The 20314-nt window shown below is 48.4% G+C and overlaps 1 protein-coding gene across 1 annotated transcript; it reads right to left on the bottom strand.

Moving 5' to 3' along the window:
- Window positions 1-6886: 6886 nt before the first annotated feature.
- On the bottom strand, window positions 6887-18067 carry CD2 (CD2 molecule). The gene is made up of 5 exons (XM_009991345.2): window positions 18007-18067; window positions 14860-15156; window positions 12192-12434; window positions 8616-8735; window positions 6887-7125 (listed from the first exon to the last, which is right to left on the bottom strand). Exons 1-5 carry the CDS (start codon window positions 18065-18067, stop codon window positions 6887-6889), a joined length of 960 nt encoding a protein of 319 aa, XP_009989647.2.
- Between the last annotated feature and the right edge of the window lie 2247 nt (window positions 18068-20314).

The raw sequence follows: 20314 nt of genomic DNA, 5'->3' as shown, positions 1-20314 counted from the left end.
ACAAAGGTGCGCGAGGTGCCGGCGCTGTATTGAGGTGGGTGCTGCTGACAGCCGGGTGCGTGGAATCGAACAGCGTCTTTGCCGTTTCCCTGCCCTGGCCTTTGCCCTCTGCTTCCCTCTGCCTCCACGTCAGTCAAACCGGCAACTCGCAGAGGCGACGCGTGTGCCGAGGGAGGGGGAGCACGGGGCTCACCGTGTGCCCAGCGAGACTTGGAAAAGGGGGAGTCAGCATCAGCTATGCACGTCTCGTGGCAGAAGACAGCAAAGAGGTGTACCCCTCTTCAATCCAGGGATCATTCCTGATGGCACCAGGAAAGGCTGACAACAACAGAGGGACCTGGAGCAGGGCTTCCCGGAGCAGGCATGATGAAGGGGAACCATGCCCCGAAGCCATGGGGGCACCTTGGAAGTCCCCTCTGCTCCCTCTCAGCGGGCGTGCTGCCCTTAGGCTGACATGTGCACAGGAGGAGTGCTGAGGTGTCGCTCAAAGAGGAAACCCAGAGTGGGTGTTTTGTAGGAAAGGAAAGCTAGAACAGAAAGTGACGCTGCGGCAGTGCTGCCCGAGGAGGCATCATGGGAGGTGAGAACAAGGCAGCTGGTCCTGGGATTAACAAAGGACGGGTAAGCAGGAGGCCCAGCAAGGCATGCAACATGTGCCCCTGGCCTGAAGGGTAAATCCCAGGTCAGATGAGAGCTCTGCATGGAAAGAGAAGCTCCATCCCATGACTAGAAGTGTGAAAAACTTACATAATTCAAACCCTGCTTCCTGGTCATCCAGCTCATCTTCTCAAGCAGACAAGGTTTCTGTGCCCGCCCATCCCTCTCCACCTGCCCTGTGGTCCAGTGTGCTACAAGCACAGAGCCTGGCTTATTCCTTGGGCCAGCTCAGCTGGTCCCTGCCCTCCTCCTCTGTCCCAAATCCCAGCTAGGGAGCCCTGGGCAGTAGCTGGCAGATGCCCATACTGATCCTGACGTGAGGTAGCTCCTGCTCCTCTCTCCCCACAGCTCCCCTTTGCACCTTCCCAGTTCTAGTAGAAGGTCAAGAGGAGCAGCAGCCATGTTGTGCTTCTCTGCCATGGGCTTTGGAAAGGTTCCTTCGCCCAGGTCCCTGCTCTTCTTGGAGACAGCAGCTCCCCCTTGCCAGGAAGAAGGAACTCTGGTGAAGGGGCTGTGGGTCTGCATCCTCACCAGCTTGGGGTTGTTTGACTTTGCCCTGCCAAGAGAACCCACAAAGGGTGAGAAATTTTGCTCAGTTTCTTACTTTCACTGCCATCCTCCCCTTCAAAGAGGAGCTGGGAGGCAGTCAGGGTGTCAACTCCTTTCTGGTCTTTCAGGACAGACGTGTCAGGAATGACTCCCTTCTTGGCAGAAGGTGCTTGGAGCCCAGCTATAGCAAATCAGCCCCAGCTGTAGCGGGATGGCTTCACCCTCTGCCTGCGGAGCTGCAGCTCTCCCATTCTCCAGCAGCAGAGCAGAGGGGAATTTCATTTTGGGGTGAGCATCAGAGGCCCCTCGAGCAGCTGCTCTGGCAACCCTCTGCAAGGGTGAAGGCTAAAGCTGCAGGCCCATGGGAGGGAGGCTTTCCCATGGCCTCCGCTGATCCACAGCTCAAGGCAGCATCTCAGGTGCGAGGATGCGAAAAGGTGCTTTAGTAAACTCCCACCTGGAGGGAGGGAAGGAAGGAGCACTTTGTTGAGAGAGAGGGAGAGGAGAAGGCTGGATTTGGCATCCCTCCTGTGAGATGGGGGTGGGAGATGAGGCCAGGAGGCCACTTTATCGGCACAGGGCTGCTTACTGTGCCCTCCTTCAGTTAACTCGTATCTTTCTTCCAACAGCATGAGATAGGATTGCCCAGCAGGCTTATTTCACAAGCTTGAGAGCAACTAGAAACTGATCTTATCCAAAAGTCTGAGGCCAGACCCTTACATTATCACTTGCAGCACACAAACAAGGCCCTCGGTCTCTCCAGTCCCAGGGTGACCATCAGCCAGTTTGGGGATCAGAAGGTGACAGCCATGGCAGCCTGCTGCCTGCACGGCCAGCACCTGCAAAGAGCGTTGGTGGAGCACCTTGCCCACCTAGCTGAGCTCTGCTCCTGCCCGTTGCCCATAGCACACCCCACAGAGGACTACAGTTTGAAAGACAACCCTAGCAGTTCTTAAGCCTTTTGTGAGGCTTCAGCATGGTTGAGGAGATGATCCCCTGCCTGTCAGAATAGAGATGGGAGCTGATGGGCAACACAGTTCTAGCTGGGGTTTATCCCCACATCAGAAACTGAAGATTTGTTGCAGAATAAGGAAGAAATTGGTGTCTTTTCCCCATAGCATCGTTTCAGCAAGCATCCCAAGAAAGAAATTTGAACTAGCCATAGGATCATAGAACAGTTTGGGTTGGAAGGTATCTTAAAGATCATATAGTTCCACCCTGCTGCCAGGGGCAGGTGTTGCTCACCAGCCTGGGCTGCAGCTCCAAGGATGCCATTGCATCTTCCACAACCAGGAGGAAATGGCCCGCCTTTTGTAGGCAGGGTCTCAACCTTAGTTAATTAGTTAATTACATTCAGTTTCAGTTCAAGCCAGCTAGGTAATAATAATTGGATGCCACAACTCCCCCTTTTTGTTTTACCAGTTTTTGTTTTAGAGGAAAGTAAAGGCTTTACAGTGAGCAGACACCCAGTCCATTCGTTCTAACTCCAGCACACTTCCCTCCCATGAATATCACATCAGGGCTTGCAGCTTTACCTTCTTTACCAAAGGATTCTTGCTCCAGCCCTGGCTCCGGCAAGGGAGTCACAGTCCTCAGGGTCTCTCAGACATATCACATCAGGGTCACCAGATGTTGCTCACCAGCCTAGGCTACAGCTCCAAGGATGCCATTGCACCTTCCAGAGCCAAGAGGAAATGGCCCGCCTTTTGTAGGCAGGGTCTCAACCTTAGTTAATTAGTTAATTACATTCAGTTTCAGTTCAAGCCAGCTGGGTAATAATAATTGGATGCCACAGGCAGGGACACCTTCTGCTAGATGACGTTGCTCAAAGCCTCATCCAGCCTGCCCTTAAACACTTCCAAGGATGTGGAAACCATAGCCATGGTTTCCTACTTGACCTTTTACAGGCTCAGAGTTTTATTTTAGAAATTAAATTATCTAGCTGGCTCCAGCACTACCTGTGCCAGAAGCAAAAGCCTCCCTCTGGCCTGGCCAACACCCAGCTGAGATACAAGCAGGTCTTGTTCACTTTACTAGAAAGGCCAAGTTTGGGCAGCAAGTGCTGCCAATGCCACGCAGATTAAGACTGGCGTAGAAGATGTGTATCTTCTGTGCAACCAACTGCTGCTCTTTTGGGTGCCTACTCAGCTTGCACAATTGGTGAGCACTGCAGAACCACCGCACAACTATAGACCTGCTTTGATCACGAGCTGCACTTTCCTCCCACTCCTTCAGCACTGGCTCCACAACTCATCACCAAGCAAAACTGATCCCTGCTAGCACCCAGGCGGCATAAACTGGATCTCTCCAATGAGGGAGGACAAGGCAGCATCCTTACAGAGCATGGCTCAGCAAGTCAGTCCTCTCGTTTCATCCTCCTCAAGAAGAACAGGGAAAACCACTTCATCTTGTGTGCTTCACTGTTAGATGTGTCTATGAAAGAAGAACCAAGAAAGGCTGCAGCAAGTAGCAGAAGAGCTGAGCACTTCCTGTTATTTCTTAGGTCTCGCTGTCTGCTCATTTTCCAGAACTGAAACATCCTCTACAGCATGAAAACCTGAGATTTCAATGCTCCATGACACATGTTTAGAAAAATTGCTGACTTTTTTAGTAGGCACCAAGTAGAACTTAGCACCCTACAAGTATTGCACAATTGTTGTATTGTTGCAGTGCATCAGGAACAAACATGAGACATCACAAAAACAATGGTGACAATTCAAAAAAAAGGCATCAACCAAAAATAAGTATTGCCCTTATGAGACTCCCATTGTGCAGGGGAACTCTGTGCTCATAGTATCTTCTTGTCTGCCTGACAGAGGACTGCGTTTTGGTGCAAATATACCCAACAGGACTAAATTCAGCTCTTTTTACTTAGCTTTGAGCCTTTTAGCACGTAAGAGAGAAACGTTTAGCTGAAGAGAGTCCAGTAACACAGAGGAGACCTCGGTGAGTAGACTGAGACTGAGAGTGTTTCTCTCAGCCCATGGTTACAGCATCCAGGTGCACGGCAGTATGAAAGCACACACCTCCACACTTTGCTCATGCCCACTGCCATGGCCTCTGGCCTGCACCGTACTCAGGGTGCCTGCTGGCAGCCCTGCTACCCAGGAAGGGGATCCAAGGGCAGCTTTCAGACGTGCTCAGCCCTCAGATGCCCTCAGCTGAAGCAACAGAGGTTTCCATGGTTCACAGGGTGGTCTCAAGCCCAGTCTTTGGACCCAGTTTGTGGCCAACAGTAGAAAAGCTTCTTGCCTCCCGTTCCTATTCTGGGCATGACTTCACTTCGTGCTCCAGTTCCTTGCCAGAAGAGCAAGCACACTTCTGTACTGAGCCAAAGTCACCCTGGCACCACCTTGCACGTGCTCCAGTGCTCCCCTGCAAGGAGCTGTGGCAAGCATCACCCCACCAGCACCAACCCCAGGCAGAAAGCTCAGAGCAGCAGCTGGTGGGAAGGCCAGGAGGGTCTCTCAGAGTCATGACAGAAGCTCACCAAGCCTCAGCCATGGGGAAGGAGCATCTCCAAAGCGCTCTGCAGCAATTTGAAGCCCAGGGCACAGAGAGCTCTAATCAGTGGCAAGAGGGTCCCAGGAGGAGCTCACTCTCTGCCTCAGGTCCCAGTAACCCTCCCTCTGTCCTAGGAAGGACCAGTGCTCCTATAATCACACAGGAGTTCCAGTTCAGCTGCTTGCTCTGGAGAGGGCACGGATAAAGCTCCGGCCATGCAGGACAGGCAGCAGGCGGGTGGGCACAGTGGCTGTGCTTGCCCACACCAACCCGAGCCCACCAGCTGCCAGCACTCAGGTGGCAGCCAGTACCTGGCGGGGATTTGTGTGAAACCTCCTGCGTCCGTGTTTCCGTGGCTCAGGGACCAAAACGTTTTTCTTATCTCCTTTGTACCAAAGCGAGATCCAGATACTGAAGCACCAGCACAGGTGTGAACTAAGATCCTGTCCACCCACTCTTATCTTTATTCATTCACTACAAGGACATAGCATACATTACAAAATAAACCATTAAGTGTTTACCAAATACGACTTTAAATAGTGAAAGCCCTAAAACAAGCTGCAGGAAGCTAAGGCAAGAGCAAGTGACACTCCCAGGGTTGTGTGCCATTGGAGTTCAAGCAAAGTGACTGAGCTCCAGAGGAGGCAAAGACCTCCTTCTCCCTGACAAGTTACTTCCCTGTCCTTGCACCAGAAGATAAAACCAGTCACATTTCTGAGGAGAAACAAAGGATGGCTAATTTACCGTCCCTGGCACGTGTAGGATAGTCAAGCCTGAAAGAGGTACTACATGTTCTTCTGCCTAACGCAGCAACATGCTAGCTGGATGCCTCGTGCTCTGTGGCTGCCTCTTACACCAGATGGGCCAGTGTTCCCATTCAGACATTGCTCTAAAAAGGCCTGTCCTCACTTGGCTCCTCAGCTGTCCCGTAGAGGCAGTTACGAACATCTCCAAGGACCAGAGGAGCAAGCAGTGTTTGCCCAGCACATGGCGAGTGATGCAGGTGCTGTTATTGTAGTCCAGCCCCTCCCTTTGGGAGGGAGATCTTTCAGCAGTTCTGAATCATCACCTGGTTATACACGAGGTGCCTACCAGCAAAATCAAGGGACACAGTCCCTCGCCATCCGCAGGAGGCCCTATGATGAAAAGCCATGACAATTCAGACAATGCCACTAGTAATCAGACTGCTTGGTAGTTTGTAACACTTGTTTCATGAGCCAATGGATACCAGACCTCTTCTATAACAAAAAAATTGTCTGGATAACCAAACAGACCTAGGCTGAGAATAAAGTTTCATTTTATTTGCCACCAAGGAGTCACAGAAAACTGAAATGAACCAGTCCTTGGAGTGGCTGTGTAGCACATCTCCCTGGCCCTCAGCAGGATGAGGATGCCTCACAGATGGTTGCCTCATCCGCCTTTTGAAACTCCCAGTGCTTGAAATCCTCTCCCAAAAATCTATTTCAGTGCTTCATTTGCAAAAAATAAATATCCTGACCTAACTCCCTTGCTGCGATTTAAGCCTGTGGTGTCTTGCTCTAAACACAGGAGAGAAAGTGGAAAGTTTGCTCCTTTCCCACTTGTGTTTTTCCTCCCCAGATTCTTCTAGGCTCTCACATCTCCTTTCAGTAGTTTCTTCTCGCATTAGATGACACCAATTCTTTCAACTTCAGGCAAGCACTTAATTACATACAAGTGTTTTTTGATCCAGGAGGTCATACATTTGGTGCTGAAGCCAGAGGGCTGTCCTAATGTGTGGCAGGAGAAAGGAAAGATGTGTGACCAACCCCTGTAAGATCCTTAGGCCCATGTTGTCTCACCAGAGCTTTAGCTTCTTCTTGATATAATCCATCCAAAAAGCAGGAAGATAATAAGGTGCGGTAAAAACAAGTGAACCAGAGAAAGACACAGGTTTCAAGGCTCAGTGCTCCATACCCTGACATGGAGCCACTTGAAGAAAAATGCTCGCAGGGATGAACGCCCGTCACCTTGAATCTCCTCCACCGAGTCTCTTCATCTCCATTTGATGGTCTCTCTAATTTTCTGCAATGAAAGCTGCCATTTCGTAGCTGAGCATTACGCAAGCCTGGGCGGGAGGGGTTCCTGACTATTGCAAAGGTTCTTTTCCCAGTGAACGGTGGAGCGAAGAGACCACTGCCCTTCCCCGGGCAGAAGTTCAAGGTCTTTGTCTCGGGTGGTTTGGAATCCGTTGCTGAGTGCGGGGCCTGGGCCGCGGGGGCAATGCTTGCTGCTGCATCTGGGGCTGCGGCAGTGGCCGCTGCTGCATCTGGGGCTGCGGCAGTGGCCGCTGCTGCATGCGGAGCTGCCGCGGGGTGGGATGGCACGGTGGCTGCGGGAGCTCCCGCACCACCATTTCGCTGCCCACCTGGCAAGCCTGCATTGTCTGCTCCTCGTCTGCAATGACAGAAGGACCCAGCAGTCAAGCACGTACTCAAGTCTAAGTGGAAGCTGAACAGCTGGGGAAAAGTCCTCATCCCAAGCAAGAAAAACCCAAACATTCGTCTTACCCGGGAGACCACTTGCACTCTCGAGTGTTCCTGCCACTCCAGCAGAACAATCAAAATCACCTCCGACTGCACACCCCAGGCAAACTTGAAAGCTTTTTGGCTGCCTGGCTGAGGTCAAGGTACTTGGGGATGTTTGGGGCAGCTTTGCCATCTCTGTGTTGGGGGAACCAACTTTGCTGGGGAGGCAAAAGCCCCGATGGACATTCCCCACCTGAGCTGCTCTGTCGTCTTTTGGAAACAGGCCACTGAAGGGAAAGTGAGATGTAACCCCAGGCAGCAACATCGAAGCACTCTGCCCTGCCACTATCCATGCTGGGATTTCCAGGCACCTGGAAGCCAGAGGTCCATTTTGCCAGCATTAATTTAATTTCCCCACACGTAGTAGTAAATGCATGCCAGTTGACTTTTGATCACTAACTCATCATTTCTGAAATGTCAGTCAGCTTAGTTTATGGATTGAAGGATTTACCTCTTGGGACACTAAAATGACCTCAAGCATGTACCAAGCTGTTTCAAAGAGGCTAGTCACCCTCTTCTATTAGTGTGAGGGCAGGACTCGGAAACAAGCCTTTGACACTGAGGTGCTGCCCTGGCTGCAGGGCGACTTCCCTCTGCTTTTGCCTCCCCTTCCAGGTGGGCCAGACAACCCTTCTTGAGTGGCAGCTCAGTATCCTCTGTCCACCCAAACTAGCAGCAATGCCTGGGTTGTAATTCAAGGCAACCTCTCCGTCAAGACCGAGAGCCCACTCTCAGCGAAGACTCTGGCAGAGTATTTCCTATTGTCTTAAAGAGGCATGAATTCTGGACAACAGATGAAATCTCTGCCCACTCTGAAAATATCATTTCTTTAAAATGCCCCAACCTGGACCTCTAGTTTTGACAGGCCTGCAAGAACATTGTGTTGTAGAGAGGACAAGTTCTGTGAGATGCCTGAGGAAACTCACAGGAAAGGAGAGTCCTTCTTGCCCCTTCTTACTATCTACAATGTTTCCAAATGGGACTAATGATTTCAAGGATCCTAATTTTATACCACATAGATTTAATTAAAAAAAAAAACCTGCTGATGAGCTACCTAATTGTATGTTCTACCCGCACAGATGTTCGTGACTAGTGGCCTTGGGTGAGCTTTACAGGAGCAATTCTTCCTCCATGAATAAACAAAAGGGCTTGAGAACAAGAAGTCTTTTGTTCAAAGCATGTATCAGAAACTGAGATTAGCAATCAAAGCTGATCTGCTGAGATTCACCATATGCCAAAACCAGGTTCTTGCTCATGCCCAGGCAGAGAGCATGCTCCTGCCCACAGGGGTGCTGTCAGCGGGAAACTCTTAAGATTTTAGGTGGCTGGATAGCAACATAAAGCCCCTTAAACACTTACCGTCATCTTCAAGCCTTTCTGCTTTCTTCTTCCTGATACAATAAATAAGCAAAATCACAAAGATGACAAAGAAGATTGCGCCTCCTGCTATGCTTAAGATGAGGTAAAGGTCCAGCTGGCCTAGTTAAGGGAATGAAAGAGGATATTAGAGGCAAAGAAATAACTTGCGCAACCTCTACCTAGAATTCTGTATTTTCTTCCATGGACCGTAAAGGCAGCCCCAGTGAGAAAGCCCACCCTTTGCCTTTTCTCTGTACACAGCAGAAAGTTGCTGGTCCTCATTGTGGAGAATTTTGATTGCTCCCTGGTGGATTCAAGCTCTGCAGAAAATTGAAACCAGAGCATTCATGTGTGCCAGCTCATCTTATTTAAATTACCACAAATACCCTGTTCCTGCTAGCAATGGACCCTTTTAAGGACAACGAGCATCCAGGCAGTGCTCAGCATCTAACACAAATAAACAAATTAAGTACTTCCTACTGAGCTGGAAACATTGGGACTGGCTTGCTGCATAGTATTTTAGTACTTCCTCTTCAATTTTGGGTTGTATGCAAATTAAAAAAAATAGTGAAAAGGAAAAGAACGTAACCAAATATCTTACAGCCTCAAAACGAAAGTTTGGTTTGCCAGGTGAGCAAAAACATGTATGAGTGTTCCTTGTTTTGGCCAGATAAGGTTTACTGGAAACTAGCCTTCCTTTACCACCTCCTGCTTGGGCTGGCCTCCTGGCATTCACTCTTGAGCACAAGCACCGTGGAGCTAAACCCAGTAGAAGTCCACCTTCCTGCGCTTCTCAGGGGACAAAGTTCCAAAGCGGACGACACCAATGGTACCACCCTTAACGTTCACTGGGCATGCACATGGAGGGCAAAGAGGATGACACCAAAACCGAGGTGTCTACAGTATCAACACCACCATCAGCCTGGGCTGCCCCAGCGGAAAAGAGACAAGTATCCTCAGTGATGTGGTTCTTCTCACCTGTTTTATCTGTCAGTGTTCCACCGAGGTGTATTTTGCCCTTTCCATGCCTGTTTCTCCCAGCTGAATATAAGCCCAGTCAGATTCACGCACAGTTATGCTTATATGGAAAGTTAGCTGAGCTGAAGCCCATCTGAAGCATGCCTTGCCTACTAAAGGTCAAAATTCAAGGTGACAGGCCTTGAATGTAGGACCAGATGGAGGGCAGCAGGGTCAGAAGGAGGTTTGACTGCAAGTTGAGGGATATTTAATCTACTATGGAGCTGACAGAGTCCTGCCACCACACAGAAAGGTTTGAGGGAGTTTTTAGTTTGAGTAGGAAGGGTAGTGATAGTGGTGATTTGGTGTCTGACAAATGCTGTATTTGTACCTTTAAAGATCAGCATGGCAAGCCTTTTATTTCTCTGTTAACAACTGGAGAAAATACAAACTCTCCCACTCAACTCACCCTGTGAAAGAAAATAATTTCTCGAGGGTAAGAAGAAGTGAAATTAGAGTATCTAGCTGATGGCTAATGTCTGCCTATACCAGCAATGTAGGCAGGCCCATGCTTGCCTGGCTTGTGCCCTGAGGATGGCCAGCTTCAGCCAGCATTTCCTCATTAAGACAACGTCTTTGGGCTCATTTGGGCTATTTTGCCCTGCCTTAAACGGATTTAATCCAGCAGCATGTTTTCACATCTGGCTCCAAAGTCCATGCCACATCCCGCTCCCTTGCACCCCAGCCCCTTTCCAATGCTAGCACCAACAGGACTGTGCGGCCCATCAGGTCAGGCACTCATGCAGCAAAGAACCCTATTTTGGCTATTTTAGGCATCAAGGGGATCCTTCAGGAGGCAAGGGTGGCACAGGAGAGCAGAGGCGACCCCATCCCTGAGCTCTTTGCCCTTCAGTCAGCCTCAGCAGACCTTAGATGGCTTCAGAAAGGCCTCTGTACCTTAAGCTTTGCTCCCTCCCTTCTCACACCATGGGATGGCCTTCGGACTTGGACTTTCACTAAATTCACTATGGCAGAAATTGCTGGAAATACTGAGCCTGCTCATGTGAGCCCCCCTCTATCCACCAGCTCTGGAGAAAGCGAGCAAGAGAGTGCATTAAGCAAAGTGCTCACAGTTTGGTGGGATGAACCCAAGCCCAGCAAATTCAAGGACTTTTCCCCAGTACTGCACTGGAAATCAGAACTTTGAACTGAACGCATCCAGTGTCATAGCGGTATGATCTGCCCCTTGTTTTTGCCTTAACTTTAGAAACTTTTACGGGAGGGACTGTTGACGTCTTTTTCCTGTCTAATCATCTTCAGCATGACTCTGCCTGTTTAAAATGCAGTTCCTTCCGCTCTTTTGCTGCATCTGTGATTTAGAAAGATGACGCTTCTAGTGAGTAAGAAAATCCATGGTACATTTGAGCCATGTTCATCTGAGCCATGCAACCTCAAAGCTCAGCTAAATTCGCTGTAACCTCCCTCCTGATTTCTAGGCCAAGCTGGGGCATCCAAGCAGCTTATTTTTCCCCTTGTGAGAGCACCCATCCACATCCACAGGTAGCAGGCAACAACCACACCTTCACAGGTATGATGAGGGAGAGGAAAAAAAATAACATGCAACTGATTTCCCAACCATGAGGATGTAAACCAAGACAAAATCCCCTGAAATCAATGCCATGCCTTCATATACATAGGAGAAGATCCCAAGCCATATTATTTTCCAAAAAATAAGCTGTTAATTTATGTCATGGTAGCTTGTGTAGTTTTATACTGTCTTACTGAATCAACTCTTTGGCTTTGGGCTGGTTGACTGAAGTCAACCTTTGGGAAGTATCATTAGTTTTAAAGAAATAAAGGAGGACAAAAATGAGAGGGAGCATGCTTTCTGCCTTTTGCAGAATGCTGTGTGTGATTAAAGCACTTTCAGGCCTACCTCCTCGCTTCATCCTTTACGTCATTGGTCTACTACTAGTGATGGTTGACACCACTTGAGTCTGTCAGGATGCTGACACCAAAAGCTTGTTAGGATACCTCTGGCAACTTTTAGAAGAGTCAGCAGTGGTGGAAGGGACAGAGAAAATGACAGGACGAGCAAGAATCTCTCTCATTCATTCACCCCTCAGTCATCTTGATCTCACTGGCAGGCTGCAGCTTCCCCCAGGAGACTTCACCTCCAGTGGAAGCAGCATTGTGGTGCACCCTGGGGGCCTCTCTGCCACCCGCAAGGCTCTTGGCTCCAGAAAAACCTCTCCTGCTCTACCAGCACCCCCCAGGCTTCACTGAGCATGGGGTAAAACACCACCAGCCGCAGGAGAAGAGGAGGAGCATGGCCCACCTCACATCTCACTGCCCTTGCCTTGGCCTCCCTGCTGTTAGAGCAGGGATGCCATAAGGGCAGCAGCAGGGTGGGGAGGGCGGAGATGTGACAAGGCTGGGGAACTCCAAGCAGAAAGCATGACTTGCATCCCGGCTACCACAGCGGCATCAGACTCACAGCAGCGGGTGCTGGGAACCATCGATGCTCCTGGCACCTGGACCAGCCCTATAGACACAGGCAACTACGTCAGGCTTTGTGGCTCCGCCCTAGCAGATTCTGGCAAAACCAGACTTTTTTACCTGAGCACTTAATTACTTTTTCAGCCGTTTTTTTGCTGACTTGGTTCTGAACAACACATCTGAACATCCCAGAATGTTGCGTGTTCAACTCCAACCTTGTTGCATTCTTTTGGATTTTTTTTCTTTTCTCTTGACTCAGTTCTATTAGAAAGGTTTCGTCTCTAGTCTTCTGCTTCACTTCACACTTGACAGCTACAGTTTTGTTCACGCATTCAGCACTGAGGATTGGCTGAGGGACGGGCTCTGAAAAAGAAGAGAAGGGACAGGCACGTCTGAGATGGTTTCTCCTTTTGAAAACCTCCATGATAAGCAGAACAGAGAATTAGTCCCCAATAAGCAGTAAGGGAGTAACACCAGCTATTGAGACCAGAGAAGGACAAAGAGCAAATTAGACTTCTAGTGCAGAAGTAACATGGCAGTAACAAAGAAAATGCAGTATATTAGCCTACATGCTTGGCCTGGCAAAGCGGAGCTGCACCAGCATCGTTGGACTACTTTCAAGCTCAGCCTGGCTCACAGCCAGGCGAGGGGAGGAAGCTGTGTTTTCAGGGGAGGTGGCGGATGGGAGGGACTCAGAACCACAGCTCGCTCCAACTCCCGCCTCAATGTTTTGGTACAAATGAAATCGGCTCTGATCTGCCTCTGGCCATCAGGAGAGGTTTCCTCTAAGACAGGGCAAACAGCTACTCACGTATGTACGACCACCGGCACTCGGCTAGCGCAACAGCCACAGCATGAAAACCCATCAAAACAATAGAAAACACAAAACAGACACGTCTTAGCGCTAAACACGGTTATGACAGAGAGAACTGGTTTCTTTCTCTTTTTATGTCCTGCAAACAGCTAGCGACATTTCGGTTCTAGATTCTCTGTCGCTGGTGGCACTGAAAGAGCCAGAAAAGCCCGTGGGGCTTTCCTCAGCTAGGGGCAACTGGCAGGGACATCAGATGGAAAAAAAATAATTTCTACCTTTTAGACCAGGTAAAAAAACCACATGCCAGGGCCACCTCTACTTATAGGCAGTGCAAGTTCTAGAGAGCATAAATTTTAAAGCCATTAAGGGTTGCTTGTAGGAAATGCAGTCTAGGTTCGTGCTGTGACATCCGCAGCCACCTGTTCCTTGTTAAGTCGACTTCTTCTGCAAGCTGTAACCATTCAGGGGAACATCCCAGTGTGAAACACTGGAGTCCAGCTCCTGGTGATGGAGTTGTGTGATGGTATCTTCTAAACTATTATTTTTTTTAAAAAACTGTTTGTCCAGCCCTATATATCTGGCTGACAAATGTCTCTAGACAGTCACTAAAGGACTTACTTCGAAAACCGCTGTCAGAGGTAAGGCAACCTCTCTGCTGCACAGTAGATGAAATGATGCAGGACATAGCTAGGTTGGAACCTTAACCTGAAACTGAACCCAGGACACTCCAATGACAGCTCAGTGGCTTAAAGCATGAGTAAGTAGCATCAGGCCCCGATGACTTCCTAAATCTGTAGACAGCTTGCAATAATAATTCCCAAAGTAGTGAGACACCCTCACTGCTCAGCAGTCTGTTAGCCACAGGGCCTCTCACTGCCCAGAAACCCTGCTAAAACCATTCCAGCTGTTGTTGCTGCCTTATCAAGGCATCATTTCTGCAATGCCAGCTGGTGCCTGCTGACTCAAGAGGTTTGAGTTCATGCTGGCTAAAGAAGGATAGAGCAAAATCACCCTCTCACTAGAAAAAAAAAACATGCTGCCCTACAGCTTAGAGATCTAGAGAGGTGGCAGCAGCCATAAAGGAGCAGAATAGCTATCCTCATCTTCCCTACTCATCCCAAAAGCTTTGTGCTGCTACTGCTCTAATCTCTCAGGACAAGATACAGCACAGGAATGGAGGCTGTCTTCATGCTTCGAGCCCAGGCAGCTGAAATCCCCAGGTGTGTTCTTAAGTGGGCTTTGAACAGCACAACCTTCGTATTTGTCGTGTTATACTATGTAAGAATAGGGTGCAGTAGTCCTTCTCCCCTGTGAATTCAACTCCTGCTGTGGTGTATCTCAGGGGAGATGTCTGCCAGCTAGTTTTCATGGTAGAGCAAAAATGGAATGGGATCGTGTTGCCTAAATACAGTCCTTTAAGTGCCACCTGGGCTCCTGAGCTCTCCTCAGGAGGCTGGCAGATACAACACAAGGTGTTCACCTTGCCGGGACAATAGCTAGAGACCAAAAGTCATAACTTAGTGCCTATCAAATAGCACCAGAAGTGCCTGCAGCACTCAGGGCATCAGCCACAGGCGTACCTCACATAGGTTGCTGCATCCCCATGAGGTGTTTCTGGAAGCAGGGTGCCACTGGGAGCACAGCCCCGCTCATGCAGTGCTGCCCCGACCCAGGGCTCACCCTGCTGCCAACACAGACATGCTCACGGCTGCTTGCTTGGGCACGTGTAGAAACCTGATGGCTGACAAAGAGGGGAGTCAGAAAGAAGCAGGGGGCTAGAGGGCATCAATGGGAGCAAGAGAATGGAGAAGAGCAGCAGACTGCTGTCAGCGGCAGAAGGAAAGAGATGTGTCTCACAGAAGTCCCCTCGAAACAGAGAGGGAGGCAATGAGTAGAAAATGTTGCAGGAGAGCACGGGAATACCAAGTCTTATTCAGCTATGCTGGCAATGGTATGGGAAGAGCAAAAACTCACCCTGAACAATGAGCATTGTGTCTTCTACTGCCTTCAATTTTCCATCCTGCTGATAAACCATCACTGTGTATTTTCCGCTGTCCTCTTTCATCACCTTCTCTATTTGCAGAGTCCCATTTATGAGTATCTTACACCTGCACTGGCCTTTGTTCACATAGTACTTAACTTTCTTATCTGTTATCTGAAGCAACCTTTGTCTGTCTCTCAGCCATGTTGCATCATACACAGTTCCAGCAGCAGCGATGTTGAGAAGAGCCGACTCATTCACAGCCATATAAATCCAGTTGCTGATGGAGCCTGTAAAGGGAAGCATGACCAGCCCATCAGCGTGTCTCCAGCAGCCCCTGCTGCCGCACTCAGCAGCCCCAGCCGTGACCCAAAAGGTTGTCACTTGCTACCCCCGCTCAGTCACCTAAGCCTCTCTGCTGTCTTCTTCCCCCGCTCCAAAGCGTCTCTTGATCATTCACTAGATAAATGTCAGTCCTCGAATTAATTCTGAGAGGCAAGGAAGCTGAGAGTCCTGCTTTCAAAAGCTGGCTTTATGCTCTGGCTGACTTATTTGGAGTGATTTTGGATGCAAAGATTCATGACTGCCCGTGAACTTGGAACTTCACCCTTCCTGAAAATAAGGTCACTTTGGTGTGTTTTGCACATGGCACAGGCTGGTGCCCAGAGCGACCGTCACTGCAAACATTACTGCGGACAGTAGGAACAGCAATTAGTAGTGGCCCTGGAGAGTAGGATCAGTTCAACAACAGTAACGGCAACAATAATAATAATAATAATGGCCCGTATCAAGCAGTGAGAGAAAGGCACTGAACTGGAGGCAGACCCAGTGCTGCCAGCTTGCAGTGCCCCCTCCTCACCCATCCTGGGCACCCTGCCCCGCTGGAATGTACCCACTTGATTTTTCTAGCACAGGGTCATGGTGGGGCAAGTAAGGTGGGAAGAAACAAACAGCTAACCCCATCCTGTGAACCCATTGGGTACCGGAGACATCAGGAGATAAGCAAAGGCCAAAAAATAAAAAATCTTTTCTCTTTGCAGGTCTCCTTTGATGACAGATCCCCTCTCCAGAACAGGTAAGAGTAGGTGCTTCTCAAAGGTGCCACCAGGACTGGGCAGCATTTGGCATGTGGCTGCTGAAGAGGATATTCAGGAGAGCCAAGGCTGCTAAACATCCATCTCTTCACTACCAGTGGAGACGATGGACTCTTTGGGCTGTGCTGGGGTGCCCTGCCCTGCGAGCAGCCTTTGCGAGGCCCGTCTCCAGCGAACCAGGACTTTCTGAGCGCAGTTTGCTGGGAGGTCTCTTCACGGTACAGTCTCCACCCCACAGGGGTGGGTGGAAAACCTCCATGAGGAGGTAGAAAAGTGCTCACAGATGTCAGGTGGGACAAGCTCACTGATCGCGCGGCTTATTCCATTTGTCATTTTCTTCATGTTCGTCCCTCTTCAGTTTACAGGATAAAGCTGATCAGCAGGAGGGGATTTCTCTTCACATCACCAGACAGAGCTGATTCTGCTCTAATTTAATATATTTGAAGCACTTTTTCCCCACAGAGAGAAAAACTATGTTTATGCGTATTTTTATTATAGTCCTTCATTCCTGGTATCTGGGACAACGATAAACTGTATCACAGAGGGGAAACTGAAATCCAGTTGCTATTTTGTGAAACTAACAATATTAGAGACAATCAAAGAATTGAAACAGTCTGCCTCTGCAAGAAGAAAATTAATACTGACGTGCCTCTGGCAATTCACCCCCAGTCTAAGGAAAGGCTGTTATTTATTGCATTTCTTACAAGGCATTTGACGTACCTAATGAAATATTCTGAAATCAAGCTATCAGTCAAACAGTCTTGGAAGCAGCTATCCTCCACATAGATGACACTACAGATTATATGCAAATATTTGAATTCTGATACTTGTTTCTTCTCAGTCACGCACAGGTATTTAGAGCTAGTAACAGGATTTCTTTGCATAGCAGATACTGTTGTTTATTTTTTCTCTCTGGAAGTGAAAAAAAAAAATCTAAGTTTTCAGGACTAATTCAATGGCATCTCTATGGACAGAAGACCTAGACACATCTCCAAATGTTTATCTGATCTCCATAGTCTTGCTAATGGAAAGCTGAGGATCTCACACATATCATGCTAAAAACCTGTTTAGCAAATGAAATGGCGTTTCCACTAATACCAACTGAAACGCTCTCGAAGGGGCAGAAAGATCTGATCTGGCAGCATAGAGCTCGCTTGCAGTCAAACAAAACAGTTAAAAGGAAAAGCCCCAAAATAAATTTAGAAAAGAAAGAAAGCTTTCAACACAAGTTTTCCATTCAAGGGAATAATCTTCATTTCTGCTAGGGAAGATGTTTTATGTATCACATTAAAAAAAACCCTCCACAAACAAACGTCCTTATTTATCTATTAATTTTGTTCTGGAAAGGAAGAAAAGAAAAGCATTAAACAGCCATACATACAATCTATCATGGAATGAACAGAGAAAAAAAAAAAAACTATGTATGATTGTATTGTCTCCATCTCTTATAACCTTCTCTAATCTATGAGTTAACACCTTAATTAAGTTTTTAGATTAATATTTTAAAAAATAATGAGAGCAATAATATGCAAAACCTAAAAGATGTATGTATTTACTTGCTGTTTTCACATCCTAGACTTCTTCAACTCCACTGAAGACACTGAGATATATCACTTTCTGTTAATATTTATGGAAGAATATAATTTGTACTTTCAAAAGATTTGCTCATCTTCGATAAGAAAAGGAAATTACATGCCATAATGCACCGTGAACTGGATCTCTAATGTAGTACAAGCTACCTCGAGGGCAGAAAGAAAACTGCATGCTGACATTTCTTATTATACATATGTCAAATTAAGGCTCATTAACTTAAAATCAAAACTGTTTACAGCTTATTATTATAACTGGAATAGGAAACTCAGATCCTGCCCTCCCCCGTCTGAAAATTAAATCAAATAATAACAGCTATAACCCAAAGGTCTTCATTCCCTGAGAAAATGGAACTAGTTTCTTATCAGGAACATTCCACCAACTGGTAAATGGTTTAAAATGCAGTTTTAACAACACTAGCCTGAAAAAGCAAAAAAACAGTAAGAAAAAACTCACTTTTTACACTGGGAAATAAAAGCAGCAAGCACTTCACTAGGAAAATCCTTCTAAAGTTCATTTTCAGGGTCAAAAGACCCAGTGTCGCCTTGTCCAATGATGGCTCCTAGCAGATGAAGAGATTTTCTGCTGTGAGCAAGTGATCGTGGACGTGTTAGTGCAGCCTTCGTGCCCTCCTCTGCTCCTCCCCGCTCTCACACTACCACTTCTTGTTTCTAGCACAGGCACAAAAACCACGGGCAAGAAATACCTCTGTGACGGAGTGTTTTATTAGGATGGGGACAATGTGCAGTGAAAAGGAAAAGGCACACTGAAATGCAGGAATGCCCCAAGGTCTGCCTACCCAGCTGGAGGGGCAGCTGGGGCCCTTGTCCTGTTCCATGTCCACCTGAAGAGTTCAATCCCAGCATCCACATGCCACCATCCTAGAGTGAGGGATGTGGTTTTTGAGGTGGGGGGCTGCTCTCCCATAACCTCAGCAGCAGCAAGGGGACAGCAAGCCCGAGACCCCCAGTGGGGAGCAAGGTGTTGGATGGCTGTTGGACAACGTGTGGAAAGGAGACACTTCCCTTGGAAACCATCATCAACGTCTGATCTACGAGGAGGCTGGCTGGTGCCACATGAAGGCGTCCTGCAGGTATGGCCCGCCGTTTGAGCGAGCTGCGAAAAGAAGAACGAGCGTGGAAGGGGGTGAAAACATCACCTTGAGTCTAGCCAGAAACCAGCCCTGAGGTGGTTGGTGTGGGTGAGACGGTGAGGAAAGAAGCTGGGATGAGGCATAGGAGTGAGGTCCAAAAACACATGAGAAGCTAATAAAACCTTTATTCCTGATTTCAATATGAAATAGATGGGGTGGTGAGGATTTTGAATTGTAGCATCGCCAGCACAATCCCTCTGCTAGGGTGGCCGTTGAAATCTTCCAGCTTTTTATTGCAGATGTAAACCAAGAAAAAAGACAGAACAAAAGCTGTGGCACAAGAGATGTACAATATTAGATAAATCTTTCTCATTCGTTCATGTCATTCTTGACTTCCTTGAAGTTATAGGAAGGTATTGTAAGACACCTCTCCTTCTCCAGCTTCGTCATCTTTTAACTGCTACTAACACTGATAAAATCTACCCCTTCTTGCACAAAAAGCAGAAAAAGTAATCTGAAGTAAAGCACACTGAGATCACAGTATCACTGCCTCTGCACATCACGGGAAAATCTAGCTTTTCTTCCTTCTTTTTGTTATTGTTTCCTCACAAAGAATGCACAAGGGAGGCACATGCAAAAGGAGAGAGGAAGCAACAGCAGCAGGATGACATTTCCGCAACTGATCTCTACCTCTGTGGAGAATAACAAGCCAAGGGCAGGGGCTGCCGTGCCCAGGGATGTCCCCAGCCACGCAGACTGTGCCAGCAGCGCCGGCGCTGGAGGGGCTGTGGGGACTTCTCTCCCCAGCCACTCTGCCAGGGACATGCAAGGTCTGCACGTTTGGACACATCTGCTTCCAGCCCAAGCACCTTCAGGGCTTTGGGCAGAGGCAGCAACCCCCATCTCTCTTCCTTTTTTTTATTTTTCTGGGTCCATAAAGCAGAGCGGAGGGAGGCCCCTGGTCATGCTGAAATCACTGCCCACACTCTGATCAACCCGGACTCGCTTCTTCCTCAAGGCCACGTCCCTCAAAGCCACAGCCTGCTTCCAGCGCTTTGTCTGTTTGTTGGCATGGTCAGATTGCGAACGCGCTGGGGCAGAGACCGTCCTTCTGCTCTGTGCACACCCAGAGCCTGCTCGGTGCCATCCTGCTCTCTGGATGATGCCTGCTGCAGAGCTGCCGGCAGCAACCGGGATGGGTACAAATGAAATACAAACGGAAAGATGCGTGTGTGTGTGCAAAGGAGAGAGAGAGGAGAGAGGTAAAGCTCCACAGCAGCAGAACAAGGCTTAAAAGGATGCCCTGGATTCATAACAAAGGCCGCTAGTTGCAGTTAATCAAGTTTGTCATGCCCAGATGCCCACGCTCTTGCAAAATTACAGTTGAAATGACTCAGAGTGGAAGCCCCTCTACTCCAGCAGAGCAGCTATAGCACATCAAACATGGCATCCTTTTTCCTGTTAGAGCAACAGGTAGACAGGAGCAAGAAACCACTCCTAAAGGATATAATAATGGGATGATAATTGACAATGGCATGGGCCATACGGCACCAGGCCTACTGGCTCCAGATAGGACGTGTCTTTCTCAGAGGGGAATGAGGGTCTTAGCGCAACAGCTAAGGCTCATTGACAGGGCTTTAAACTAGATTCGCAGGGGGAGGGGGGTAATAT

Source organism: Tauraco erythrolophus, chromosome 1, assembly GCF_009769465.1.
Source record: "Tauraco erythrolophus isolate bTauEry1 chromosome 1, bTauEry1.pri, whole genome shotgun sequence".
NCBI lineage: Eukaryota > Metazoa > Chordata > Aves > Musophagiformes > Musophagidae > Tauraco > Tauraco erythrolophus.
The sequence above is the reverse complement of the archived record's forward strand: the minus strand, read 5'-3'. Positions and strand labels throughout refer to the sequence as shown.

Bases quoted from the DNA above. Each gene is read 5' to 3' on its own strand.
- CD2 (XM_009991345.2), bottom strand. From the start codon at position 18,067: ATGAACTTTAGAAGGATTTTCCTAGTGAAGTGCTTGCTGCTTTTATTT. The intron at 15,157-18,006 runs GTGAGTTTTTTC...TTCCCTTTACAG, and splicing joins TTTATTTCCCAGTGTAAAAA to GCTCCATCAGCAACTGGATT. The intron at 12,435-14,859 runs GTGAGTTTTTGC...CTTCTTTTTCAG, and splicing joins CACAATGCTCATTGTTCAGG to AGCCCGTCCCTCAGCCAATC.